This window comes from Trifolium pratense, linkage group LG5 (genome assembly GCF_020283565.1).
Source record: "Trifolium pratense cultivar HEN17-A07 linkage group LG5, ARS_RC_1.1, whole genome shotgun sequence".
Taxonomy (NCBI): domain Eukaryota; kingdom Viridiplantae; phylum Streptophyta; class Magnoliopsida; order Fabales; family Fabaceae; genus Trifolium; species Trifolium pratense.
Genome location: NC_060063.1, coordinates 47250567 through 47261839, shown reverse-complemented (window position 1 = coordinate 47261839; position 11273 = coordinate 47250567). Strand labels below are relative to the sequence as shown.

The following is an 11273-nucleotide window of genomic DNA, read 5'->3' as shown; positions in this document are numbered from 1 at the left end:
ACACAAAATAATTGTGGGACAAATTTTAAATAGATATGAGAAGCTCTCTAAAGCATGTTACATCATCACAATGCTTGCTTATGAGCAACTCAACATTCCTTTTACTAGTAAAAGATTATTCTCGTAAGTTTGATTTAAATCACTTCTGCCACATGAATGGAAATGATAGAATTATTGAAGCGGATTCGACTTCTTCCCGTCCAAATTGTATGCAGAGCATGAATAAATGCTACTCTTGCAAGGCCAAGTAGAAAACCGCTCCAGCTATAGGGAAGAGTTGGTATTTATTCAGCAACCCACCCAGCCAGTTCCAAATCTGCAGCGCAAAAGCACAATTGAGGAACAAGTGTTCCGTTGTTTTGTAATTCGACAAACATAGCGGACAAACGGAGACCCGCGTTTAATGAGATTCTCGTCCGTTGGCATTGTATTATGAATGATACGCCACACAACACAAGAGTTTGACGGCGGGACTGACTGTTTCCAAAGCCAAACAGACCACTGAACAGTGGCATGGACAGACAAATAAGCAGCAGCATATTTTGCAGATAAAGTGCCATCTTTCGAGTCGGACCAGACCAGTCGATCGGGAAGCGGTGCTTTTGGTAAAATTATATGTTCAATCTGTTGTGCAACCACGGGATTAATCTCGGTGATATAGTCCGGTACGCGCCAAGCGCCATTTACAACAAAAGACGAGACGGAAGCCATCAAACTGGCGCATAATTCAAGCGGTAGATGCAGCAACTCAACGAGGGGAGCTTCTAGCCATGTATCCGTCCAGAATCGTACCTTCTCACCTGTGCCTCCGTCCTATAAGCCAATGAGAATTCTGCATAACAGTATTTAAGTGTGTCTTCAGCCCCGGCCAAATTTATGACGAAAAATAACGCGTGGATGGGAGACCCTCACGAAGATAGCGAGTTCGACATAACCTGGCCAAATCATCCTCCGAGGAGAGAAAATTCCAAAATAAATGCAGCAGAAGAGATGAGTTGATGTCAAGTAAAGAGCACAAGTCGAGACCCCGTGCAGAGTAAGGCGAGCAGACCTTTCTCCAAGAAACCGTGCACACTTTCCGAACATTAACATCACCGCTCCAAATAAAGTTACGGATCCATGTATCCATTTGCTTCAGTAGATTGTGGCCAGGGATAGATATGGAACGAATAAATCAACATACTGTGAATAACTGATTTCACGAGTTGCACCCTGCCCATTATAGATAGCAATGAGCCCTTCCAAATTGCAAGCTTAATTTTGACTTTATCCGAGATGGCTTGAAGATGAATTTTCTTTGGCCTTCCCACGAAGATCAGGCAACCTAAATAAGTAAATGGCAGCACTCGAAACCGAGCCTGCATAGAATTTACTTTTCTGTGTATTGATTATCTGACTCGATGCTTGGCCTTATTTAACATCCAGCACCATAATTTTGTCAAAAGACCTTAGAAAAGTAAATTTCCTTTTCTAGCATAGAACTACATGCTTGACAAAATATACCGGTGGCAAACTTAAAAACACAAATTCAAATATTAAACACTTTATTAGTGTTGTAAATTAACTGCTGGAAAATGATAAAACTTCATACAACTCATAATTAATTTCAAATTAAAAACAATCACCAATAAGAATTGTAAAAAATAGAATTAAGAGGATCTAGAATAAATTTATGATACAAGAGCACAAAACGATACAAAGTTCATGTCTTTCAAACTATCACATCGTAGAATCTAATATAAAAGCTAATTTGGTGTAGCCATTGTCAATCTAATAAAAGTTTATTCGTTGCAGAGCCTCTTTCGCAGGAAGATAATTTCTTTAACAATCCTTGCTTTGCCTCTAAATCGAGAAAATTTGTATGAATTTCCATAGTATCTAGTACTTTTGAGTTCTCTATAATGTATTTCACAAATTTGATATCATAGATGTTGTCTCTGTAACCTCTAATGCAGCATGTTTTCAATTGTGACATAAGACACTCTGGAACAATTGATGGATTTTTCCAGCGCTTGTCTTTAAACCTTTGTACAGCATTAATATCATCCTAACAACAATTCACATTTTCTAATAAAATTAAAAAACATTGAATTGTAGTTTGGAAATTTCTTATTTAATATTAAGTGTTTGTTATTATACATTGTTTGTTGATTTTGCTGGCTTTGCCTATCCGCTTTGAGCTGGATATTTATTGTAACTGTCATTTTGACTTCTTTGCTTCAATAACTTTGTGTTGGCATCAGGCCCGGCCCTGAGCTAAGGCAATGGGTGCGAGAAAATTATTTTTTCTACCTCTACATTTATCCCTTGACCCCAACATTTTTTAAAATATTCCTATTTTACCCTTATCTTATTATAGTATATTTTACTATTTTTTATTTTGTACTTTTTTCACTTTTCCGGTAAACTCTACACTCTTCAAACACAATGTTCTGGTAAACCTTTTTATAATGTTGTTACCGGAACACTTATATTAAAAGCTTACCGGTATGTAAAAAAAAGAGCAAAATCAAGCCGTATATATAAGCAATATTAAAAATTAGATCAAAAAATAACATGAAGGGAAAGTTGGTTCCTTCAGTTTACTCGTGATATGCATGTCTGAAGCAGCAAGTCTAACATAAAAATTTAGCTTAAGAATAAAATACAAACTAGTGGTGAAGCAAGTGGTGTTACACGATAAACATACTGATGATGCATGAGATAGACCTCTCCCTTTAATTAACATACCGGTAAGCTTTTAACATACCGGAACACAGTGTTCAGGTAATAACATAAAAAATTGGGACATTTTTCCTATACCGGTAAGCTTTTAACATAAGTGTTCTGGGGACCAATTACAATAGGTTCTGAATAAAATACAAACCGGTACACTTGTTATAAGTGTTCCGGTAAAACCGGTGAAAATTTTTCAAACCGAAAAATATCGTACCAGAATACTTTTGTATTTGAAGGGGTGTACAGTTTACCGGAAAAGTGAGAAAACAACAAAATAAAAAATGATAAAGTATACTATAGTACAATAAGGGTAAAATAGAAATATTTTAAAATATGTTAGGGTAAAGAGATAAATGTAGGGGTAGAAAGAAAATTTTTCTGGGTGCGACGGCCTGAGGCCCACAACTTTTAGGGGCCAAATTTTTTTATTATACCTACCTACTAATACATAAACATAAATTCCGTAAAAAAAATACATAAATATAAAAATAAATTATGAAGCCTAAGAACTAGTGTTATGCAAAACGCGAGGTCCAAATGTTTTTAGGCCCAATTAATAGAAAGAAAACATGATAGGCATAATTGATAGAGTATAAACACTATAATTACTAATAATTGATAGAACTATTAAAATAGAAATCGCAGATATCAAAGAAATAATAAAATATAAATAGCTGAGAACAACAACGAAACGACGGTGTGTGCACAACACTCATGACAGACTTTTGGTCTTTCAGCCTTTTGCATTTGTCATTTTTTTAATTAATTCTTGCTTAAGGTATGTATGGATGCAAAAATTTTATTTAGGTTTTGGTGTTGTTTATGTTTCTAATTTTATAAACTAGTTATTTAACTTATTTTTACAAATTATTAATAATTAATAGGTTATTTTTTACATCCAATTTCACCATTTAAATCTTACAATTTTTCAATTCTTTTTCAAAGTCAACATTCTACTTTACAGGTAGAGATCGAACGGTTTACCATCTTTGACAATAGAGAATGATATGTCAGACATTGATGTTGATTCACTTATCAATGATTTTGCATCTCAAAATGTTCGAAGAAATCGCTTCTTATGAATTTTCAAGTAGAAAGAAGTTATTTATATTTTGTAAAATTATTATTATGTATTAATATTATTATATTAAATGAAAGAAATTTTGTTTCTTCTTAAGTTTGGCATAAGCAAGGCCCAGTGCCGGTCCCGACTATTCGGAGGCCCGGCTTAAATGTTAAAAGTGGACCCTAATAAATATATAAAAAAAAACAAAAATAATAACGCTCATCGTAAAAATAGACCCTTAATAAAAAAAAATGAAAATTGTTATAAAAGAGCAATTTTATATTTAAATTGTAAATAAAAACAAAAAAATAATTTAACTAAGGGGTGTAAACAGTAATTAAGCGTAGCCTATGGAGTGTAAACAGAAATCAGCGTTCAAAATATGTGGGTTGGGCCGGTGAAAGTATTGATGCTTTACTATTTACACCCCAAGTTTACACTGAATTACTATTTGCACCCCCTCGTAAGAAACATTTAAAAAAAATTGAGGCATATTTGGAGGCCCAGCTCTATAGAGCTGTTTGCACCCCCCTTAAGACCGGCCCTGACAAGGCCCATAAAAATATCATCTTCTTATGTTTGGACTAAGCTCCATAAAATGTCAGGAACGGGGCTGGTTGGCATACATATCAGGAAACTTGACGACTCTGGATTTTGAAATGGATTTTATTAGGCATGCGTATTTTGAAGTAATATTTGTCTACTTTCAACATTATGTGTGTACTTCATTTCCTTAACATATCTCTATGGATTGTCCAGGTGAAGGAATATGATTGGAGTTATTCAGAAGTCCCAATCCTTATTCAAGTAGGAGTTCATATATAACATGAAGTTGAAGTCTACATCGTAGCTACAGCCTACAGTGTTAGAAGGTTCACTTTGTTTGGATTGCTGAAGAATGAAGTTGGTATGTGGTAACTCAGAATAATTGATTAAGTGTTCACTTTTTTATAGTTTGATTCCAAAAGAAGAAAGATATGGCATTTTTGAGGCTCCGAAAGTAGAGAGAGAATTCATAATAGATTTTTTATTTCTTAAAACTCTATCTTTTGGACCACTTTTTCCATATTATGTTGGGATGAGTATAGATATTTATTATTTATGTTTTTTTTTAATCTTATTGGATTTGTGACATGTGGTATGGTGGTATCTCTGGTGGTGTTCTTAGTTCTTACTAGGGATCTGACACTTCAATCGTTGTTGCAGTTTCTTTGCTTTTTCTTTTTGTTCCAATTCTGGAGATGTGATTTCATTCTTTCGCTTATGAATGTTAATTAAATTGAGATTCATGTAGTTGTTGATTGATCATAATCTGTTTATTATGTAGCATTGCTACTTTTGCTTTCAAGCAAATAGCGTCTAAATCTTCTAAACTCGCAGCTTTGTGCAACGATCAATCATACATTTTTTATTTCGCCATGTATATAGTTTACTATGCTATGTCCTTTTTTTTAGTTTAGTAATTTTCCTTCTACTCACCCTACTATGTTGAAGTCTCGAGGACATTTTATTTATGCAGGAAAAGTTATGTTAATAAGTTAACATCTATCACATTGAATGAGTGAACTTTATGAAAATCATTAATGAATCAAAATAACACCATTTTCACGTTCTTCCTCAACTTTTTCATTTCCTTTCTTAAGGATATAGCTCTGTTTTAAGTTATACAGAAGTGACCTAAACAAGGTTCTCACTTCTTTTATGTGTCTTGATGTTTGAGAAGTGAAAGTTTAGATTGTTTTTTAATGGATAACTTGTTGACACCGAAGGAGCCAACCATTATGAAGAAAGTAAGAATAAGGTAACGATAAACAAAATTACTTCTTTGGTCATTCAAGTTCTGTATGGTGTGATGCTCTGCACACTTGAATTTTGAACTTCTTTCTATATCTAAGTTGAACCAGTTTCTTAGATGGTCCATATTAGAATTTTTGTATATCTTGAATTTGACATGTTTTCTTGATTTTTCCAGTTTAGATAAACTTTTGGTTGTTTCTAATTCTATAGATGTTTCTTGGTGCACTAATAATGTTGTTGAAATGACAATGATTTCACAAACACAAATATATATATATATATATATATATATATATATATATTATGAATTTACTCTTCCCAGTAGGTTGACTTTGTTCATTCTTTATGCATTTCGTGATATTTGTACTGTCGTAGTTACACATATTTTCCGTAGCTAGCTGTCTTTGTTCATGATTTCACTTATAATGTCGATGTTGTTGGATTTGCACAACATGTTTGTTTGTCTGTGTGCAGTGCAATATCGTCATGTTTCCCGTAACTAGCTGTCTTTGTTCATGATGTCACTTACAATTAATACCAAGTTTGTTAGTTGCTGCTAATGTGAAATAAATGGGAAAAGATATCAGTGATGTTTGAACCTCTATTGTCTGCTGCAGTTTGTCCTGCTTTGTTATCAGCTGGTTGATTAATCTAGCATATAAGAGGCAAAAGGTGAAAATAAAAATCCAAAGGCTCAGAATCACACAGGAGAAGCAGCAGTATAAAAAATGCAGGAGGGGATCCATTTTCGTGATGTTTCAATTCGGGATCAAGCAATTAGTGACGCATTTAGCGTTTTGGACCAGTTAGGTGGTTTGAAGTTTTGTTCAAGATAAGAGAAGACAGGAATGAAGTTCTCACATGAGGACTTGTAATACAGTACATGTCTTTATACGATGATATTCTGTAATACAGTACTTGTTTTGACTAAATTTGGTGGTATAATATTTTTATGCAATTTACATGTCTTCATAGACCCTTTGTTTTATTTGGAAAGAAAGAAATGCTCAGCCACCAAAGTATCAATGTTAGTTTCTTTACCGTAAATCCATCACCAAATATCTGTATATGATGCAAACAAAACATCCAATTTCATTTGTGGCATTGTACTATTTTGGTTAATGATTTTCATGTATTATTACACACAAAAATGTACAATGTTGTCAGTACCCCACATAATAATATCCCAGACAAATATGGAAGAGATTGAGAACCTCTTCAAGTAGATGACACATTTCGGCATTATATTGCGTCCGATAAATATAACTCAGTAGATATTTGATGTGTTGGGACAAATGTTCTGATTTGTGATTCTGAACATTTAATATGTGTAACTCTTGTAACTATGTTATTTGACAAAAATAAATCACGTAATGTTGGATTTTAAAATATCTTCATATATATTAATGTGTGTGACTCTTGTAACTATGCTATTTTGACTTGTGTTTTAGTCGCAAATGTTTCGATTGCTAGAAAATATACCAATGGAAAAACTTGAGAAACACAAATTCATATATTACACACTTATAGGACTGTAAGACAACTGCTGGAAAATGATAAACGGTAACTCAATTTCAATTTCAAAACAATACTCAATAAGAAAATAGTAAAAAATAGAATTAAGAGGATCTAGAATAAATTCATGATATAAGAGAAACACAAATTCATATATTACACACTTATAGGACTGTAAGACAACTGCTGGAAAATGATAAACGGTAACTCAATTTCAATTTCAAAACAATACTCAATAAGAAAATAGTAAAAAATAGAATTAAGAGGATCTAGAATAAATTCATGATATAAGAGAAACACAAATTCATATATTACACACTTATAGGACTGCAAAACAACTGCTGGAAAATGATCAACGGTAACTCAATTTCAATTTCAAAACAATACTCAATAAGAAAATAGTAAAAAATAGAATTAAGAGGATCTAGAATAAATTCATGATATAAGAGAAACACAAATTCATATATTACACACTTATAGGACTGTAAAACAACTGCTGGAAAATGATAAACGGTAACTCAATTTCAATTTCAAAACAATACTCAATAAGAAAATAGTAAAAAATAGAATTAAGAGGATCTAGAATAAATTCATGATATAAGAGAAACACAAATTCATATATTACACACTTATAGGACTGCAAAACAACTGCTGGAAAATGATAAACGGTAACTCAATTTCAATTTCAAAACAATACTCAATAAGAAAATAGTAAAAAATAGAATTAAGAGGATCTAGAATAAATTCATGATATAAGAGAAACACAAATTCATATATTACACACTTATAGGACTGTAAAACAACTGCTGGAAAATGATAAACGGTAACTCAATTTCAATTTCAAAACAATACTCAATAAGAAAATAGTAAAAAATAGAATTAAGAGGATCTAGAATAAATTCATGATATAAGAGAAACACAAATTCATATATTACACACTTATAGGACTGCAAAACAACTGCTGGAAAATGATAAACGGTAACTCAATTTCAATTTCAAAACAATACTCAATAAGAAAATAGTAAAAAATAGAATTAAGAGGATCTAGAATAAATTCATGATATAAGAGAAACACAAATTCATATATTACACACTTATAGGACTGTAAAACAACTGCTGGAAAATGATAAACGGTAACTCAATTTCAATTTCAAAACAATACTCAATAAGAAAATAGTAAAAAATAGAATTAAGAGGATCTAGAATAAATTCATATATAAGAGAAACACAAATTCATATATTACACACTTATAGGACTGTAAAACAACTGCTGGAAAATGATAAACGGTAACTCAATTTCAATTTCAAAACAATACTCAATAAGAAAATAGTAAAAAATAGAATTAAGAGGATCTAGAATAAATTCATATATAAGAGAAACACAAATTCATATATTACACACTTATAGGACCGTAAAACAACTGCTGGAAAATGATAAACGGTAACTCAATTTCAATTTCAAAACAATACTCAATAAGAAAATAGTAAAAAACAGAATTAAGAGGATCTAGAATAAATTCATGATATAAGAGAACAAAATGATACAAAGCCTTTCAAAGCAAAAGTTTAAGTTTACATGTTGCAGAGCCTCTTTCGCAGGAAGATAATTTCTTTAACAATCCTTGCTTTGCCTCTAAATCGCGAAATTTTGTATGGATTTCCATAGTATCTAGTACTTTTGAGTTCTCTATAATGTATTTCACAAATTTGATAAGAAAATAGTTGATGCCTCTGAAACCTCTAATGCAGCATGTTTTCAATTGTGACAAAAGACACTCTGGAACAATTGATGGAATTTTCCAAAACTTGTCTGTATACCTTTGAGAAGCATCAATATCATCCTAACAACAATTCACATTTTCTAATATAATTAAAAAACATTGTATTGTAGTTAAGGAAAGATTCAGAAATAAAAGAGTTGAAAAAATTATCTAACCCGAATGATAAGACTTTGTAGTTTGGGAGAAAGTTCAAGCATTGCATGCACCCACTTCCACCTCGGGCACACAAATACAGATCCAAAGTGAAGCTCCAAGTGAGTCAGATTTGGAAACTCAGGCAATTGAGTCCAACATGTATACTTGAGCTGCAATATATATATATAGTTACACAAGACACAATATTAAAAAGAAATCACAAACAACTTCATTTATTTATGAGTTAGATTCATACCGCTTTGCCTACATAGAGGATCCGTGCTTTACAAACAATACTAAATGGAACAAAAGATTTAGATGGGATCCTTGCTTTGATCAAATTAGGTAAAGCTGCAAAGTTCATCCTCGAACCATCTTTCCTGCTCGAACCATCTTTACAACGGTAGGGCTTTGGGAAACCTTTCATTAATTCCAAATCCTCCAATACAGGACAACTTAACAAAAACTTTATTAGATTATCATAGAAAAAACTAACCTTACTCAAATGGAGAGTTTTAAGACTAGGTAAATCTAAATCAACCTTATCAGAAATAAGGGTCCCCGAATAGTTGTTCAACTTAAGAACCTTTAATGTTCTACAACTAAAAAGCTTAACAGGTAGTTTCATCGAACAGCGAAGATGAAGACAACCGTCGAGGACCAAGTTTTGTATTCCTCTTTGCGATACATAGTCAACAATTTTATCGATAACAGGTTGGTAATTGGAATAATCATCTGTAGAAGGATCTTTGAAGGAAAAAGAATGGACGGGTAGTGTAATGGCTCGCCGGTTGTCCATTATTGAGTACATTACACTGTGAAGGAGGCGATTACAACTATTGAAGTCGTTGGAATCAAAGTCGAGAGCAAGAACAGAGAGCCACAAGTATCTCCATCTCTTTGATAGGACACTTGTGGTTGCAGCAAATTTGGTTGGAAACGAATGAAGTATATTACACAGAATTGGATCCGGCAAGTCGCTAATTCTATCTAGTGTAGAAATTGACTGCAGAGAAGATGACTTGTTCATCCTTCTCTTTTTATTTATACGAGAGGAAGACGGCATCTTTTTATTTATATGAGAGGAACATCCATGTATCGCATGGAATACTCATGCCTTCTATTATTATAAATAGAGGATGGGCGTCGGATGGGCTTGGACCATAAAACCCAGATCCGGTGGAAACTTATGACCAAAAAATATGATTATGACCAAAAAATATGACTCACCTTCTCCACAGTTTACAATTATGAAGAAACAAAATATGACTCACCTTCTCCACAGTTTTAAACAACATGACTCAGATCCGGTGGAATCTTATGACCAAATATGACTATACCAAAAAATATGACTCTGATCCGGCGGAAACTTACGACAAAAAACTACGACCGAAACATGAAAAACATGACTATGACCAAAAAATATGACTCTCACCTTCTTAGATCTTGTTTATTGGCACGGTTTTGTCGGTTGACAGATAGTTCTGGCGTCAGAATTGATCGGGTAAGACAGAATATTTTAGTGCTCAAGCAAGAGATTAATGAATGAGACACCGTAGATCATATTTGAGAAATCATATGAAAAATTTGAAATGAACAACAAATTGATGTCGAACAACGGTAGATCGCAGGTTGTGTGAAGGAGTTCTCAGTTTGTTGTTTGTTTACAACGGGGCTGATGATCGAGCCTCTGGCATATATACTACCCAAACCCCTCAGTTTTTCTTTTTTGTGGCTTTTTGTTTATTAATAGAGATAGAGAGACAGAGTGAACTATTTAGTTAGATTTCGTGTGCGTATTGAAGGTTTCGAGGTCGATGGATGAAGGTGTAACTTGGTTGTTGTTCTTGTTCGTCCAGGTAAAAGGAAACTGATGCGCCGTTTCACTTCTTCTGTTATTCAGATTAGGGTTAGTTTCTAGTGACAAAAGATAAGGTTTGCTTATATACCTAAGGTTGAGGTTTTGTATAAATGGGCTGGAGATTTGGGCTTAGACAAACTTAGTTTTTGAGAAACAAAAAAATTTCCTACCCCAAACAAATTTCTCTTTACCCCAATATATTTTATAGGGGAAAATATGCTTACCTTCCCGAAGGGAGTCAGATCCCATCCAGTATGTGTATGCACCAGTAATTCCAGTATATCGCTTGGGTGTATGACATGTGGAAAATTGAAAAATTAATGGTCCAGATTAAAAGTTTGGAAAATGGTGGTAATGATGTCATTGCCTTCTTCTTTATTCAGAACTAGTTTAGGAGGGT

The 11273-nt window shown here is 33.1% G+C and overlaps 1 protein-coding gene across 2 annotated transcripts; it reads right to left on the bottom strand.

Moving 5' to 3' along the window:
• Window positions 1-7537: 7537 nt before the first annotated feature.
• On the bottom strand, window positions 7538-11068 carry LOC123883376 (F-box/FBD/LRR-repeat protein At3g52680-like). Of its 2 annotated transcripts, XR_006800162.1 has the most exons (4): window positions 9269-11041; window positions 9033-9182; window positions 8554-8937; window positions 7538-8399 (listed from the first exon to the last, which is right to left on the bottom strand). XR_006800162.1 is itself a non-coding variant. In XM_045932152.1 (3 exons), exons 1-3 carry the CDS (start codon window positions 10076-10078, stop codon window positions 8650-8652), a joined length of 1248 nt encoding a protein of 415 aa, XP_045788108.1. In that variant the 5' UTR covers window positions 10079-11068; the 3' UTR covers window positions 7538-8649. The 2 variants fall into 2 exon arrangements, 1 of the variants encoding a protein (XP_045788108.1); XM_045932152.1 differs by having other exon boundaries at window positions 7538-8937; window positions 9269-11068.
• Between the last annotated feature and the right edge of the window lie 205 nt (window positions 11069-11273).

Bases quoted from the DNA above. Each gene is read 5' to 3' on its own strand.
- LOC123883376 (XM_045932152.1), bottom strand. From the start codon at position 10,078: ATGCCGTCTTCCTCTCGTATAAATAAAAAGAGAAGGATGAACAAGTCA. The intron at 9,183-9,268 runs GTATGAATCTAA...TATATATTGCAG, and splicing joins TCCTCTATGTAGGCAAAGCG to CTCAAGTATACATGTTGGAC. The intron at 8,938-9,032 runs GTTAGATAATTT...AATTGTTGTTAG, and splicing joins TACAAAGTCTTATCATTCGG to GATGATATTGATGCTTCTCA.